At 52.0% G+C, this 16,522-nt stretch overlaps 8 protein-coding genes across 8 annotated transcripts; 3 read left to right on the top strand and 5 right to left on the bottom strand.

Moving 5' to 3' along the window:
- Nucleotides 1-724: 724 nt before the first annotated feature.
- Nucleotides 725-3,038, bottom strand: COCMIDRAFT_10079 (uncharacterized protein; the record flags this gene model as incomplete). The annotated part of the gene is made up of 3 exons (XM_007695358.1): nucleotides 725-967; nucleotides 1,072-1,516; nucleotides 1,630-3,038. 3 exons carry the CDS (start codon nucleotides 3,036-3,038, stop codon nucleotides 725-727), a joined length of 2,097 nt encoding a protein of 698 aa, XP_007693548.1.
- Nucleotides 3,039-3,983: 945 nt separating this feature from the next.
- Nucleotides 3,984-4,466, top strand: COCMIDRAFT_31022 (uncharacterized protein; the record flags this gene model as incomplete). Its single annotated transcript, XM_007695357.1, has 2 exons — nucleotides 3,984-4,187; nucleotides 4,314-4,466. 2 exons carry the CDS (start codon nucleotides 3,984-3,986, stop codon nucleotides 4,464-4,466), a joined length of 357 nt encoding a protein of 118 aa, XP_007693547.1.
- Nucleotides 4,467-5,764: 1,298 nt separating this feature from the next.
- Nucleotides 5,765-9,637, bottom strand: COCMIDRAFT_10077 (uncharacterized protein; the record flags this gene model as incomplete). The annotated part of the gene is made up of 1 exon (XM_007695356.1): nucleotides 5,765-9,637. The coding sequence occupies one exon, from the start codon at nucleotides 9,635-9,637 to the stop codon at nucleotides 5,765-5,767; it is 3,873 nt and encodes a 1,290-aa protein (XP_007693546.1).
- Nucleotides 9,638-9,901: 264 nt separating this feature from the next.
- COCMIDRAFT_110117 (uncharacterized protein) lies at nucleotides 9,902-10,069 on the bottom strand (the record flags this gene model as incomplete). Its single annotated transcript, XM_007695355.1, has 1 exon — nucleotides 9,902-10,069. A coding segment is annotated over one exon (168 nt), but the record flags the coding sequence as incomplete, so codon positions are not given.
- Nucleotides 10,070-11,013: 944 nt separating this feature from the next.
- COCMIDRAFT_31020 (uncharacterized protein) lies at nucleotides 11,014-12,827 on the top strand (the record flags this gene model as incomplete). The annotated part of the gene is made up of 2 exons (XM_007695354.1): nucleotides 11,014-11,291; nucleotides 11,717-12,827. 2 exons carry the CDS (start codon nucleotides 11,014-11,016, stop codon nucleotides 12,825-12,827), a joined length of 1,389 nt encoding a protein of 462 aa, XP_007693544.1.
- A 518-nt stretch (nucleotides 12,828-13,345) lies between these two features.
- On the bottom strand, nucleotides 13,346-14,064 carry COCMIDRAFT_31019 (uncharacterized protein; the record flags this gene model as incomplete). The annotated part of the gene is made up of 5 exons (XM_007695353.1): nucleotides 13,346-13,487; nucleotides 13,545-13,697; nucleotides 13,757-13,821; nucleotides 13,883-13,897; nucleotides 14,062-14,064. 5 exons carry the CDS (start codon nucleotides 14,062-14,064, stop codon nucleotides 13,346-13,348), a joined length of 378 nt encoding a protein of 125 aa, XP_007693543.1.
- A 251-nt stretch (nucleotides 14,065-14,315) lies between these two features.
- COCMIDRAFT_10074 (uncharacterized protein) lies at nucleotides 14,316-15,064 on the top strand (the record flags this gene model as incomplete). The annotated part of the gene is made up of 2 exons (XM_007695352.1): nucleotides 14,316-14,378; nucleotides 14,453-15,064. 2 exons carry the CDS (start codon nucleotides 14,316-14,318, stop codon nucleotides 15,062-15,064), a joined length of 675 nt encoding a protein of 224 aa, XP_007693542.1.
- A 148-nt stretch (nucleotides 15,065-15,212) lies between these two features.
- COCMIDRAFT_110112 (uncharacterized protein) lies at nucleotides 15,213-16,163 on the bottom strand (the record flags this gene model as incomplete). The annotated part of the gene is made up of 1 exon (XM_007695351.1): nucleotides 15,213-16,163. The coding sequence occupies one exon, from the start codon at nucleotides 16,161-16,163 to the stop codon at nucleotides 15,213-15,215; it is 951 nt and encodes a 316-aa protein (XP_007693541.1).
- Between the last annotated feature and the right edge of the window lie 359 nt (nucleotides 16,164-16,522).

Genomic DNA, 16,522 nt, shown 5'->3' with positions numbered 1-16,522 from the left:
CCCCCACATCCCCCTCTCTGCTTGTTTGGGACAACGCTTTCTTTTTTTCGGTGAAGCTTTTTTGGTTGGGGGTTTTTTTTGTTGTGTATGGTTGAGGAGCGACTGGTGGTTCGTTGTTGTAAGCTGTTGGTTGGTGTTGTTTTGATGATGAGCGAACAAAAACGGAGTGAGAGAGGCCAAAGGGGGTATGGGATGGATGGTTAGAAAGCATGCGTGTTGTACAGATATTTGTCGAGGTTGCTGCATTGTTTTTGGATTAGTCGAGGGCGTGGGCTGGGGGGTCCATAGAAACTTTGAAAAACTTGGGAGACCTTGCTGTCTTCGTTTTTTCTTGCTCTCTCTGTCTTTTTTTTTCTTGATTTACTCGTCTTTCTGGCTGTACATTTCTCTCTCTCTCTCTCTCTTTTTCGCATTGCAAGAATATACCCATAACCATGGAGCACAAGACTAAAGAAAGTCTCCAGTTCCTTTTTATTCATTTGTTTATCTATTCATATCTACATTTTCCATAATTGACATGGTGTCGTCAGTTATTCTTGTTTGTGTCTTTGTCACCACCCATTGACCCGTCCTCGCGGATTCCAAGTATCTGTGTCTGTTACGCACCATCACTTCATCTTCCTGCTCATCAACTGGCGCATCCAACCCCATCAACACCCAGTTCATCCTTTCAAACGGGGGATATATCCTAATCACATCCTGTATACAATAAATATTCAACCACCTACCTCGCAGTCCTACCACCCTTTCTCCTTCCCGTCCTGCCCAGACCCCCATCCTCATTCCTCTTATGCCAATCGTCAATCTCGCGGCGCACACTCTCGCGATACAACCTGTATTCATCGCTCGTCTCGACAAGCAGCTGCGGACAGTGGCCCGAGCGGCGGAGATGGCGCTTCAGGTTCTCCCAGCGACAGTCGGGCTTGAAGGTGCAGTTTTCCTGCGGACAGCGGTAAGGGCGGAGTGTCTGGGTGGAAAGTTAGTATTTTTGTCTCTTTTTTTTTGGTCGTGTGAGGAATGCTAGGTGATATGCGACCCCACACGAGGTATTACCAAGCAAAGTCGACTCACCTGATGCGTTCGCTCGTGTTTACTCAGATTACTCGAGTCGGCGCAAGTGAACTCGCAGAAGCGACACTTGTGCGGTTTCTTGCCCTCGTGTAGAGCGCTGATGTGTGTTTGCAGTTGTGTATGCGTGGTTGTCGTGTATCCGCAGCGATCACACACATAGGGTCGTTCACCCGTGTGCGTTCTCTCATGGTTATCCTTGGCTTGGTTCGTGGCAAACGTCTTGTCGCAACCATCATAACTACAGGCGTATGGGCGGTAGCCAGCATGGCCGAGGAGGTGGCGAGAAAGCTTGGAGCGCTGCTTGAAGTCTTTGGTGGAGGCATCGCAGCCTTCCCATTGGCAGAAGCAGTGCGCGCAATTGTCCACGTGCATGGTCTTGATGTGCTTGTGTAGTGCTTCTGGGGTGTCGAAGAGCGCCAGGCAAAGCATTCCAGGGCCATGTTGCCTAGGTGGTTGTTAGTATAAGTCGTGCTGTTGAGAAAGATGTCAAAGGGATCCAGAGGCTATCCGTCTGACATTGTGCAAGACTCGCAAATCACTCACCATTTACAAACACACGTTTGTCCATCTCCAGTAGTAGTAGTTGCAGCGCCCAGTACTGTACTTGAACCTGAAGAAATCGTAGTGTTTGGATGTAAGATATCGTTTTGAACAGCAGAAGCAAGAAAATCAAGCTTGTTCATAGTGCTAAGTGAGCCTGCTGGTTGATAGACGTTTGGGAATGCAGAATCAGTCAGCATCCAAGAGTGGTCATTGAAGCCCAGCATGGGGTCTCCAAGGCTGAAAGGGTTGGTGGCATGTATTGAGCTCCGGTCGACTGAAATAGGGCTAGTAGGCAGATTAGGATTGAACCCAAAATTCATAAAGTTGGTGGCTAGCCCATTTCCTTGTGCGACTGATGCGTCCCACAGATCCAGTTGCAGTTGTGATGCAGATGGGGCGTCACCACATGCTCGACGGGGGCCGTGGCAACACGAATTGTCAATGTGACAATGGTCGCCATCGACATTCAGAAAACAGTGTGGTGGAAATGTTGTCTTGCCAGGTGCTGGTGATTGTTCGGTAGTGAAGGCACTTTCTAGCGAGGTATAGTTGCTGTGTGATAGTGCTGGTGTCGGGGCACTCGAGGTTGTCGTCGTGACGTCGTCGGCAGGGTGGTAGTCATGAGTCTGAGAGAAGCAAGGATAAGTCTCAAAGGAAGCAAGGCTACCTTGGTGGCTATGAAGTCCTTCCTGAAAGTGACACGGCGCATCGTCGTAACAGTATATTGTACCAACTGGGGTAGGAGCGGTGTGAGCGAAGTGACATTCGTTGTTTGGGCCGCCCAATGGGCAAGGTGCAGCGTTACACTTCTGGCAGAAGCATGGTTGGTCCGGAGAGGCGACTTTGGTGCAATCCGGGTCTACGCAGTTGTCGGTGCAGTGCGCGTTCTTCTGAGTGCATTGAGGGTCAAAGCAAGCGTCATCCTGGACGCAGTCGTCGGCGGGACATGCAATTGAGCAATCTGAGTGAGAAGATGGCTCTAGATTGCACTCCTGGCAAAACTTCTCGAAAGAGTCGTCTGGGAAGGGGCAGTCTGGCTCAGTAGTTTGGTGTGACTCTGTGGTAGTAGTCTGGTGGAATTCGCCAACCTTGTCAGCTGAAGCCTTGCGTTTTGTCGGGCGCACATCGATTGCTTCTGGGCAGTTTTCAGGGCACCTATTGCAACACAGCTGGGGGTCAAGAGGGTACTCTTCTGAGCTCAGACCCGCTGTTTGGATAGATTTTGGGTCGTCATCTCGTAATTCATTGGCGTCCCGCTTCGTGCCTGCAACGACGGGGGAGGGAAACATGGGCTCTGAGGCCCGGAGGTAATCGTCGTCGCCAAAGGCCGAGTCGCGATCGCAATCTACACAGCTGTTAGTCATTTTGGGCGTCGGCTGGCTCCTTTGTTCGAAGGGCAGAGTCGCGGGCGTATTTGTCGACATTATGGAAGTGTTACAAGGTAGGCCATCTCGGTACTCAAGTTGGACACTCGAATCTGCATGGTTCCGCGGATTGACAAGTGAAAGGGGATTTTTAGGTGACGTACGTGAGCGTGACCCCTTCATTCGGCAAGCCTCTCTCGACTTGTCTCTACAATCAGTGAAGTTTTGGAGACATGAGACGGAGGTATAGCGCTCGAGGAGAGGGAATGCATGAGGACTAGCGCCTCGCGAGAATGCCGCCCGCCTATCACGTGTAGTTTTGAGCTTTAGTTGTATCTGTCGTCATTGGCCGCTGGTTGGAAAATCGAAATGTCGCATCCGCGCTGTGCCTGCGCTGTTGTGTCCCACATGACCGTGCTCTTTCTGAATAGAATGGATATCCTTGCCATTGATAGATTGATTGCACGCTGTTTCGCAGCCGCATCTGTGTGTGCGCCGCCATTCACATATTAGCCTTGCCACGCCGTGATCTGCGGCGACCGCCATCTCTTCGTTGCAGCGGACTGGGCACTCCGGATTAGTATGCACTACGACTTTAGTGTACCCACTCACCTGCAATGCGACCGCGACGTGCGACTGATGGCTGCGATAGGCATTGCTTATTTGCGGCGGTCCCGGAATATGCCAGTGTTGGAGGCAGGTGGACAAGAGAATGGTACCATAACATGACTGGCGACCCTGGAACACAGTTGCATAGCCGGGAATCCGAGAAACGGGTACTTGGCGCCAATCCCACGCGTCTGCGTCGTCAATCCAAACTCACCTCCCCCGCGCGCCCGTTGAGGCTGACATGTCAGCAACAACCTTCCTTGGACCCTTTTGCTCAGTAGCACAGCCACATCTGATACACGACGACTCTCGCCCACAACCCTCTTCCTTCTAGCTGCCTTCTAGCTGCCTTCTGTCTCCCACCACATAAACAGCACTACCACATCAACATCACACATGGGCAACCTCTGCGGTAAACAGTCCAAAGACAACTTCGACGGCCCAGGGCGCACCCTCGGTTCTGCGCCTGCGCCTACAACACGCGCATCCGTACCCAGCAATGCCGCTGCCCCGAAGCCAAAAGTTGGAGGCCCACCGCGCACATTAGGCGACAGCAACAAGCAAGACGATCCAAAAGCAGCCGCTGCTGCTGCAGCCGAGGTATGTTACAACACATCCTATGCAATGATACGCGCACCCACTACAGCGAATGCTGGCATTGCCATCAATCGGAAACCAAGTCTGAGAAAAAGAGCAAGTAGCTAACATATCTAACCCCCCTTCCAGGCCCGCGCAAACAAATCCGCCTCCGGCGACCTCCAAAAGAAGCTCGACGCTCAGAAACGCCAAACAAACAACCAGACCCTCCAACAAGCCGCAAACGAGAATCTTCGTGCACGAGAAGCAGATCAAGCGACTGAGACAAGGAATTACAACTAGAAATAGAGACCGTGTTGGTTGAGAGTGGCTAGAGTTAGATACTGTATAGCTGGAGAGTGTGGTGAATAATTAACTTGAAAGAGGGGAAGGAGGAAGGAGGAAGGAGGAAGGAGGAAGGAGAAAGAAGGGAGAGGGAAAATATGTATATAGATATGCCATCGTATGTATATAAACATTTGGGGATGAGTGGGTGGAAAGGAGGAAGAGGAGGAGGAGGGTGGAGACAATATCCCCATTTATCCTCTTGATGATTTGACGACTTTAATATTTATACCATTTATTTTTTCTGGATTCTTGATTGAGATTGGGCAAAGTGAACAAGTGGGTGTGCACGGATGTGTTTCTTGTATCATGGGTAGAAGACAAAGAATGAGAGAAAAGAATGTAACCAACTATCTTCACATGGGACGATTTGCAAAAAGGAACATGTACAAGTTTGGCTTGTACCCATAGTCACACCCACCATCACCACACCACCTTCATAATATTCAATCACAAGAGAACACGATTTTTTGTTATTGTATATTTCTTCTTTCGATTGTAACTCACACACATCAAGTATCTCTACATCTATGTACTTCCTAAACACACACACTCATGCCTTCCATGCATAAATCTAGAGAGGAGATGGTATAAATCCAAGGGTATTGTTACACAGCCCAACAGAGAAACACCATCATGCCTTTTACCAAAGAAAGGAAACATCATGGCCATTATAAAAAAAACACAATCCCCTTTGCCCGCCACGCAAAAAAGACACAAACCCAGCCTTGGGTAATATGAGAGAAATCAGGTCAGCCAACCAGGCCCTTTTTTCGATTTTCCAATCCCGTCCCATTCGTGATACACCACACACACAAGGACGCCAGAGAGAAAACAAAAAAACCTAACCGACCCAACCCAGCTTTCCCCACCCACCCATTGCTGAATCGCGGGGATATCGTTTGACGCATCCAAAACAAAAGACGATAGAGACAAGACAGAAAAACTGACAGGACCGAGAACCCAATGGTGAAAACAAAACGCCGTCGCTAAAAACTATAGAAGCGACATGCCAAAATACAAAACGAGGTTATATAGTTAGCCCAGCCCCCAGTCGCCGGAGCGGAAAAAAAGAAGCCGCTCAACAGCAACGTAGGAGAAGGGGCTGAGCTGAAAAATTCTTTTTTTTAGTTGGCTCGGCCGTCCAAGTAAATCAGGTGAAAAAAAGGTTGTATATGATCGAAGCGCCATAAAAGGCGATGGAATCAAAGAGACGAAGAAGAAGAGAAAAACAGGTGCGTAACTCAGAGTCGAAGTTAGGCAGTGACTTCAGGTACGGGGGCGCGACCACCACCAACAAGCTCGAGGATCTTGCCGGCGACAGCAGCGGGGTAGCCGCGGGAGAGACCCTCGTTGACGACGGTCATGGCGGCTGAACGGTCCTCGACGGCCATGTAGGCGCGCGTCATGGCTTCGTAGGTGCTGGGCTCACGCTTGCTCTCTGGGACAGAATCGTAGATGGCTTTCGCCTTCTCGATGTCATGAGCAAGGGCCCATCCGTGAATGAGGGAGTTGGCAATGTAAGGAGTCATCTCGACACCGCGAGCGCGCATGTCGAGGAGAACAGACTCGGTGTCGGCAATCTGGTGGTTGGCAACCATGGCTTCAAACAGCGCCTGGTAGAGACAGGCCTGGGGACGTATGCGGTTGTCGATAAGAACGGTGTCAAAGAGGTTGCGAGCACCTTCCATATCGTGCATCACACAACCCTTAGCGTGGATCAACGAGGAGTAGTGAACAGCCTCCGGGACAGCACCAGCACTGCGGACTTGCTCAAGTACCTTCTCTGCAGCTTCCATATCAACAGGTTCAAGCGTGGCATAAGTGTCGATCAACAGCTTGTAGGTGTGAGTAGTAGGCTCAATGCGCTTAGCACACATGCGCTCGTAGTAGCTAAGAACCTTGCTGCGGTCGCGCTTGGTGGTCAGGAAGAACTGCATCATGCTGTGATAGGGAGCAGGGCGAGGCTTGTAGTTAGGCATGCTCTCCATCTCCTCGAACAGCTCCTCGGCAAACTTCTCGTCACTGACACGGCACAGTGCGTTGACAATGGTACCGTAAGTAACAGAGGTAGGTCGGATACCGAGGTTGCGCATTTCGGAGAAGTAGAAGAGGCAGTCGTCAATACGGCGAGCCTTTCCAAGCTTGCCGATAAGGGCATTGTAAAGGAAGGACGAAGGCTCAACACCCTCGGCCTTTGCGCGAAGGAAGATCTTGACAGCTTCGGTTGCCTCGTCAAAGGTCTTGGTAGACTCCTTGAGGGTAGTGATGTAAAGACCAAAGGTGTTGGCAGTAGGGGCAGCGCCCATCTCAAGCAGGTCCTGGTGGTACCTTCCAGCGAGATCACGCTGATTGCAAGTAAGGCAAGCAGCGACCATTGCGTCCAGAATAGTAACCCAACCGTATCGAACGATACGGTATTGCGGCAGAAGAGGAACGTCCTGCTTGGCGAGGTTCAAGATGTCGTGAGCCAGATTTAAACGGTCTTCCTTTGCAGCTGCAGTGATGAGCTTAGCATAGGTAAAGAACCTGGGGTGGCGGCCAGCCCGGCGCATGTTCCTGAACTTCATCAAAGCCTCATTGAGGTGATTGGATGACCGTCCGTGAGTCTTCTCGAGCAGCTCGGTGATAGCAACTGATCCCTTGTTATCAGTTGACGCGGCATATGGATCGTACTGGTCCTCGAAGGTAGGTGCTGCAGGCGTGGTGGGTGCTTGGACAGGATAGGCGGTAAATTGTCCTGGAGAGTACACGGAGTCTGGGGCTGGGTGCTTGTAAGCATACCAACGGTGCTGGAGGTCACCTCTGTCGAGCTTGGCAAGGACCTGCTCAACAAGACTAGATGTTGTCTTGTTGACTGGTGTGCCAGTGGCAGTGATGACTTCGAGAAGATGGGCGAACCGTGCAGCGTGAGCAACGTCAACTTCGACCTCCTGAAGGAGGATGCCGGATTGGACCTGCATCAGGAGCGTGATGTCGTCGAAGTTGAGTTGAACAACGGCCTCAGGTCCCATTCCAGCAAGTAGGTGGTGAGCAACTGGGGTGACTAGGCCGCCGTTTTCAATCATCGTCCACATCAGTTCCATGCTAGCCCGCGGCTGAAGGAAGATGCCACGCTTCATCATGAACTGTCCCATAACCTCGATAGCTTCGTCAATGTGCTCTACGATCTCCATCTTGGCTTGAGTAGAGCCAGACTGAGAGTCCCGTATGCGAGCAAACATCTGACGACCCTGACGAAGACCACGTTCCGCATGTCCACTACCAATCAATGCTATGCTATGCATGGCGGTAGGTTCAATGAAGTCGGGCTTCGTCGGCGACAGCTCGAGCATCCTCCAAAAGACCTCGGCTGCTTCAATGTTTCCGGTGCGAATGTGCATGGCTCCCATGGCCATGGCCGGTCGAGAGAGATCAACCTCGGCCGGCAGGTCATCGAAAGCCTGGGTAGCAACCTTGACGGCGTCGCGGTCAGCAGCTTTGATGCAAATAGCAGCCATGGCGATTTGGCGGGCTTGTGGGCTGAGATACTCGGTGGCGTGTACGTAGGCTTCATCGAAGGAGCCGTTCTTCAACCACTCCGGGAGGAAAGCCTTGAGGCCTACGATGTCACGAACCGAAGTGACTTCTTCAGGCGCAGTAAGTCCGCTTTCGATCTTTGACACAAACTTTTGAGCACCCTCTAGGCGATCGCAGACTGCGTAAGCTTTGACAAGAGCGGCGTACACGTCATTGTCTTTCCTGCTGATTTCAATCTCACCATTGTCGTTCGATATTGCGAGAGCCTTGTATTCGTCATAGCACTCGACCGCGCTCCTCAAGTCACCAGACTTGCCGAAAGCGTGGATCATGGGGACGAACATATCAGCAGCCGGAGTTACACCGCGAGATTCCATGTGCGAATAGATTCGCACCATATCCTCTACCCGGTCGCCCTCTGCGCAGGCAGTGACAAGTAGTCGGTAGGTCTTCTCCGAGAAAGTGCGGCTAGATTCACTGCTGACGGCAGCATCAAAAAGCCTCACGGCAATTGACAGTGACCCGTCTTCAGCCAGAATAGCGTAGTCAGTCTCGTGCGATTGGAGCATAAACCTTCCTTCTTCTTCCATTCCGCCATATCGTAGTCGCCTGTCTTCGAAACTCTGTTTTAAAGAAATGACTTCCAAAGACCGGACGGAAAGCAGTTCGAGAAGGGTAGTGTAAGTAGTGGCGTCGGGAGCGACTCGTCGACGAAGCATATCCGAGTATACATCCAGGGCCTTGGGAACAACTTGGTGCTGTGCACGGGGAAGGTGTATCGCTGCGGATAGTAGAGCATTGTACGCAGTGACTGATGGCTTGACATCGGAACGGAGCATAGCCTCGAAAACGGCGGGGACTTCGGCATAGTTGCGGTTGATAGCCAGCTTCTGGAGCTGTACGGTATACTCATCGTGGGCTTCAATTGGGCTGGTGGCGATAGTTGATTCGCTGTGGCTGAAGGTTGGCGATCCTACGAGAGTGTCGTCGATTGTTGCGGAGAATTGCGATCGAGCTTCTTCAATCGCGGAGACTTCGTCAGCGGCTTGTACAGATTCATTGCCGGCCTTGTGCTTCGCCACCTCTTGTGCAATTGCTTCGTCAACCTGTGCAAGCGCAATCTTTTCCGCCTCCTCACTGCCGACAGCCTTCTTGAAATCTTCTACCTGGCTGGTACTGTATGCGCGATTGATGGAGCCACGAGCGGGAGCGGGAACCGGCTCTGCTGTCTCTTCAATTGCAACGCTGCTTTCCTTGACCTCGGCAACATTTTTAGCGCTTGCTGGGTCCCATTCGATAAGCTTGCGGAATTGAAACTGCGACCATTCCTTGTCATCTGTTCTCTGGTGCTTCTGCCAGGCAGTGTAGTATGCGGCTAGACCTGAGTCCTGGTGGTCCGGTTGTGCGATGGCGAGCGCCTTGAGGGCGCTCGTGGTAGACGAAGCAGACGCAAAGGCATGTTGGTTCTTGAGGCCTTTGCGGAAGCGATCGTGTTGAAGGGAGGCGAGAGGGTTGTTCTGGCTAACACCAGCAACTACCGATTGAGCATAACCGTGAGTGAAGCCTTTGGCAAGACTCTGGCGCGCGAGGTGGAAACTCTTAAAGACCATTTAGGAATTGGAGGAGCCCTTCAGATGGGAAGGGTGAGACTGGGTGAGGATGGTCAGCACAAGAGGCCTGAGGCGGAAGCCTAAAGACGAAGGTGCTGCGGGGACTCGGAGATAGGCCGGCGCGTTTCACGACGGATTTTTTTTGGTGTTTAGGCAGCAGAATTACGGTTGCGGAGCGCGACTCGTGCGGGTGGGGAGTCGGTACCGACGGACGAAATTATCATATACGTACTATTCTCGAGATCCCTACGCGACGGTGCAGGTTCATTTGACGATGACCGTCAAACAAACGCGCTTTTCGGGTGTAAGGAGGGTGTGGGGTGGTTGGGGAGAAGTGCGCAATTGTGAGCAAATGCTACTGTGGGCTTCGCACTGTGGGGGATAGTCGTCCGGAGACGTCGTCGCAGGGGAATAGGAGAGGGAAGAGGGAGTGGGAGAGGAAACGGCACACTGTGGCCTGGAGGAAGATATTGTGAGCCACGAAGGCAATTTGGTTAGCGGGAATCCAGAAGGAAGCTTCGAGCGCACAGCTCGTAGTCGTCATGAAAAGTTATTAGGACCGATGCCATGGACGCTAGCTTTGCCGAAAAATTATCGCACTAGGCGCAGTGCCGGGGGTTGGTGTAGCGTGTGGGTGCGCAGCGGTCGTCGCCCAGTGCAGTGTGTGAGGACGGGGAGAGGTGGATGTTTCCGGGCCAATGGCAGCCAGCTGCCTCGTCGACAATGTCGGCCCCGGGCAGTGTCTGGCACCGCCGCCGTCCAGGGCGTCCAGGGCGTCCATGGGCTCGCAAGATGAGTCAGGCAGAACGACGAGAACAAGACGGACGGCTGCACCCCACAGGATGTGACGTGCAGTTGATTGATTGCCTTTGCATTTTGCCTCTGTGCGCCCAGCCCGATCGCAGAGCCCGTGTGTAGGCCGCGGCAAATCGCATGGCCATTGCGCGACGTGTACAGTAGTTACTCTACTGTACTTATTAGTAATAAAACTAAGTACGGTCAGGTCAGAACACACCTAATACGGATGCAGTAGAAGCAGAGGCACGTGACATGCTCCATCACCGGAGTCCGAGCATGAGTGTATGTAGTAGCACCGTCGGCCTCTAGCCGCATCCAGAGCGACTCTGCAAAACACTGTCCTCAGCGCTGTGTGCAAGAGAGTCGTGGCATCAGAGACCCACCGCACTTGCAGTCCCTTTACATCAGCCTGCGCACCCCGCAAGCTCACGAGCCCGCCTCAAGCCAGCCTTTCTCCTACGTACCCGTCTGTACTAACAGTTTTGCGCCAATATCGTTGCTCCATCCGACCGTCTTACAAATCCGACTGTTCCATTGTGCCGCTGCCTGTCTATCCCACAGCTGCTCCACTCTACGCCATGTCTTCCTCGGACGCGCCGTTGAGTCCGACTGCCGTGTCTTGTCCGGCCAAAGTCCTAGTCGCCGGTGGCTACCTTGTGCTCGACCGGGACTACACAGGCTTGGTATTTGGCCTGGACGCGAGAATCCACTCTCTTGTAGAGCCTGTCAAGACGAGGTCTGGCGTCACCATCAATGGTATCCTGGTGACCAGCCCCCAATTCCGTGAGGCCATCTGGGAGTATGGCTACAGGCTGCAGGACGGAGATGCCGGGATCGCCGTAACCCAACTCAGCATGTGAGTATCTCATCTTTTTGTCTTACTGGCCTCTGTTCACCATCTTCTTGCTTCTGTGTCGATCAATAGTCGTCCTTACTTTTTCATGTTGCATCGCAAGCCTCTTCCCGTCTATCTGCTCAATCGGGTAATGTACTCGTTGCAACCACCCAATCACACGTTTCATCAGAAGCAATGCAGAAAGCAGCGATGAACACCCACAGGGTTTCCTTGCAGTAGTCCAAAGCCATGCTACCTCAACAAGGTTGCTTTGGGCTTCAGTTTGGACTGTATTTACCCCCGTCTTGCCCACTGTCACATGACTGGTGCGGTGGTTCAGGGTCCACGGATACCCACTTCCCTGCAGCCATCTTCACCGTCTTCCATTCTTTACTCTGGAATTGTGATTTTTCTGACAAACGCAAAAATGACTGACACCTACCCAGCGGCCATGAACAATCCATCGCCCAATCCCGCAACCCCTTCATAGAAACCGCTCTCACTTATGCCCTAACCTACATCCACTCCCTCCGCCCCAACACCCTCATCCAGCCCTCCAACATCCGCATCCTAGCCGACCAGGCCTACTACTCAAACCCGGGCACTGCCCGCACTTCCACCACATCCGACAAAGTCTCTCGCTTCCAAGACTTCAATGTCTCTCTCCGAGAAGCACACAAGACCGGACTGGGTAGCAGTGCAGCCCTCGTCACGAGCTTCACAGCCGCAGTCCTAGATTTCTATCTCCCCAAGAACCTTTTCGACCTCACCACCGAAAAAGGTCAGATGATCCTGCACAACCTAGCCCAGGCAAGCCACTCGTATGCCCAAGGCAAAGTCGGTTCAGGCTTCGACATCGCAAGTGCGGTCTTCGGATCTTGTCTCTACAAACGCTTCTCACCCTCGCTGCTCAGCAACCTCCCCCAGCCCGGCACTGCCGGCTTTGCAACAAAGCTTCGCTCGCTCGTCGAGGGCTCCGCATGGGATACCGAGATCAAGAAGGCTGCCATCAAGATGCCCAAGGGCCTCCGCCTCGTCATGTGCGACGTCGACTGCGGAAGCGAGACGCCCGGTATGGTCAAGAAGGTCCTCGCATGGCGAGCAGAACAGCAGGAGGAAGCAAACAAGATCTGGAACGAGCTGCAGACTGGAAACGAAGCTTTGGCTGCCGAGCTTACTCGTCTGGCGACCGATGAGCAGGGCGAGGATTTCTCAAAGTACGATGCCCTCCGCCAGATCATTTCTCAGAACCGTGCTTTGATTCGCGCCATGGGTGAGAAGTCGGGCGTGCCCATTGAGCCGCCTCAGCAGACTCGTCTGTTAGATTACTGCTCCACCCTCGAGGGTGTCGTCGGGGGTGTTGTACCCGGTGCTGGTGGCTTCGACGCCATCGTTTTGCTTGTACAGGACAAGGATGAGGTGCTGCAAAAACTCAAATCATCCCTGGCTCAGTACAACGATCCAGAGGCCACGGGCAAGGTGGGTGTCATTGGTGTAAGGGAAGAGATGGTAGGTGTCAAGGCTGAAGACCTCAGTCTGTACAAGGAGTGGGAGTAGGTACATTGAGGTCATGTCTGGAACAATGTCAAGGCTAGATAGGAAGATAGAAACAAAAGCCTTAGTGTTCCTGTTTAGGCATTAATATAGAGTGTTAGCCGCATAGCAATTATAAACAATCTTGCAAACACAATCCCTATGTCCTTTAGCATCAAAGCGAATCGCCCTAGAGCCGTAGACATGAAACTCCCTGTGACCGATTCGTGGTAGGACATGCGAATCCAATGCGAAGAGAAAAAAAGGCTCATGTAAAACGCAAAAGACTCCTTTCACAAATCATGAGGTATCATTTCCGTGCTTGTCTGAACTTTTTTATTCATAGATCTTGACATGGACGCCAACCCATTTCCGTTAAAGATCGCCCTGTCCGTCCACTCCCATTTGCTACGCCACCTCCCTCGCTCCTCTGGAGTATGGTACTACGAGTACACGGGTGAGTCGCTAGCTGGAAAAGCCCCGGCAATGCAATGCTTCATGAGACAAAGGAAGAAAAGAGAAACACCTTCGCAAAAGCACGTTTATGCCTTGACGGCGTACTTTCGCTGGGGGAAGTGTGTTTGCTTCTTCTTCTGCTTCTCGGTGACGAGAGAAGCCTCGTGCTTGGTGAGTCTTCGGCGGATGGCGCGGGTCTGCTTGGGGCGGAGGTCGAGAGGAGTGTACCTGCATTGCATTAGCTACTAGCCTTGCTACAATTTTTTTTCCCTCATCTTGACGCACTTCTTGCCCTTGTAGAAGAGCCTGAGCTGAGCCCTCTGGTTGGCGTTGATGACAGTGAGAACCTTAGCGATGCCCTTGCGAACGTCATGAATGCGGGTGAGCTTGGTGTTGGAGCCTCCGGTAACTTTGGCGGTCCTGAGCTGGATCAACTCCCTTTACTTCCGTCAGCATTCCAATCCGTGTTTCCCGTGTTCGATTCCTGGGCGACATACGACTTGAGGTCGGCGAGCTGAGACGCGAGCTCATCCTTGGACTTGTTCCACAGCTGGGCGGTCTTCTACAACGGTTGTGAGTACGAGACGGGAGGCAGTGGTTTGAATTAACGAGGGTTCACGTACGACCTTGGGGGCAGACTACAAGCACTCAGTTAGCATTTGTTCCCTTAATTGTATAATTTCGATTTTTGCGCAGCACCACTAGCAGAGGCTGCGACTGCCAGACCCTGCCACTGCAGGTGCTCTCAGAGCAGCGCAACAAAATATCCCCTCCAGATGCAACATTGAGATCGAAAACGTACCATTTTGACTGTGTGTTAGTAGGACCGGGTGGTGTAGATGGGGTATCGCGTGTCGTCAACGGTGGTCTCGTTGATCGAAATGACTGTGTTGGCCGGAGCGGTGTTTCGCTTAACTTTTCGCCGATCACTAACGCGGACTAGCGTCTTGGCCGTGCATTGCGTAGTCTGCGCCAGGCAGGTGCGACACTCATGATGCCAGAACTCCGAGATCCGCTGCAGCTGCATTCACCTGCAGAGGAAGTGTAACATTCGACATGTCTTCCACCGGGGGAGGATGGGCGCAACTACGCCAGCAAGCGCGCACACTGGAACAGCAAGTAGGCTTCACTCGTTCACTACTGCGGCGCACTTGGCCCGCTTTCACAGCCGCCCTGCTAACATAGAATGCCAGACCGAGACGCTGTTCCACACATATTCACAGTTCGGCTCGACACCAAATATTCCAGCGAAACCCTCGGAGGAGGAGTTGCGGGTAGAGACTAGACTGCAGGAAATCCTTGAACAGCGGGACGCGCTTGTGGCTCAGCTATCACGACTACTCGACTCCGAATCAGCACATGGCTCTTCCGCCGTCAAGCAAAACAACCTTGCCAGACATCGCGAAGTGCTCTCAGATCACCGCCGCGAGCTTGCTCGTCTCAAGTCCTCTTTGAATGACGCCCGAAACCGAGCCAACCTGCTTTCGAACGTACGATCAGATATCGATGCCTATCGTTCAGCCAACCAAGCCGAAGCCGACTATATGCTTGACGAACGGAACCGCATCGACAACTCACACAACATGGCCGATTCAGTTCTTAGCCAAGCATATGCAGTGCAAGAGAACTTCTCCATACAGAGGGAAACGCTGGCGAACATCAACCGGAGAATAGTTGGCGCTGCAAGCCAGGTGCCCGGAATCAACAGTTTGATGGGAAGGATTGGGTCCAAGAAACGAAGAGACGGCATCATACTGGCGAGCTTCATCGCTTTCTGCTTCCTAATGCTCTTATGGTTCAGGTGATTGTCGTTGGTTTATCATATTCATACGCGGCGTTTGGGTGGGTGGGATATCCTTATGACCTTGTTTCGGTCTGTTTTATACAAGGCGACTGAGCCGTCATGATGTACAAGTATCTTACAATATTACAGTGCTTCTTCCTGCTGGAGCATTATTGCGCCTCGGCAATCAGCTTAGCGAACCCTTTGTTCATGTCCTCCATCTCTGTGCCCTCTGCGTTTCCGCTTCCTGCCCATCGAATCTTGCAATCTTGATCCACGAGATAAATGTACCCAACCCTACCGTTTAACAAGCCAATTGTCTCTCGTATCCTCTCGCTGACTCCTTTCCTGACAACGAAGTACTTGCCCCAATCCTCCTTTGGTTTCGAGGCCTTCAGCCGCCACTGGAAGAGTGCAATGATCCATGCCTTCATGGTGTTCTCTTCAATATTGACATCCACCATCTGCGCTATCCCTGGATGTTGTGCAAGCATGTTGTGCAAATTGGTATTCGTCTTGGCTCCAGTAAACGTCTCCACCTGGTTTAACCCCCATTGTGAACTGTACACATTTACCACGCTGACCTTCCCCGCCAATACATTGGTCGTATCTCTGTCTTTCCCCTCCAGTGTATCGCCATGAAAGTTTGGAAAGTACAATGCCGCCTCTTTCTTGAAGATCCTAGGATTTGCCATGAATGTCTTGCCTGACCTGTATTTACGGATGTTCTTGAAGTCGCGAAAATAATTTGTGCCCCATTTCTCCACCAGGTCCTTGCGCTTCTCCAGGTTCCTCTGTGACATCGTCATGCCGGAGTAATCTTTTTTCGTCTTGGGTGTGCTAGCATTTTCGCCTGGTTGCGGGGGAGACTTGAAGCCAATGGGTCGGCCGAGGGGCTTAGGGACGAAAATGTCCTCATCTTTGGGGTCGGGTGTAGGCGCGGACTCGGGAGCCTTTGGGTCCGTCGCTGGTCGGCGTAGACTGTGAGCGGAGGTGAAGGTCCGAGCAAATGACTGCTGTGCAATTGCTGCAGTTACGATGCGTGTCTGACATCTCGAACATATTGAAGGTCTAGACGGCAATATGCGGCGTCGCGGCGCTGATATCCGTAGCTGTAGCATTGTGGACGCGGGGTAACCCAGTATCTCCACCAGGCTACGAGAAGTGATGAAAGTAGGCTTTGGTTTAGCGCAAAAGTGAAGAGTTACGGTAGACCATTACGCCATTTTGAGCAATACTTGGCACGGGTCTATATAGGTGTTACGACCAGCCTCAGAATGTGAAAGACATTTCGCCGCTACATTTATTTAACAAGTTAATTAAGAGATAGTTTGCTAAATAAAATAAAAACTTTATCTCTTATCTAGTCTATATTATTAACCTTTTAATCCAGAATATTATCTGCTATTTTAAACTATCTAAGTCGAAGAAATATAATAATAAAGACATGATACTTGTAACGGGCTGAACGCCCTTTAGA

The sequence above is a fragment of the Bipolaris oryzae genome, assembly GCF_000523455.1.
Source record: "Bipolaris oryzae ATCC 44560 unplaced genomic scaffold scaffold_302, whole genome shotgun sequence".
NCBI classification, from domain to species: Eukaryota; Fungi; Ascomycota; class Dothideomycetes; order Pleosporales; family Pleosporaceae; genus Bipolaris; species Bipolaris oryzae.
Note: the sequence above shows the minus strand (reverse complement) of the source record. Positions and strands in the feature narration are given on the sequence as shown.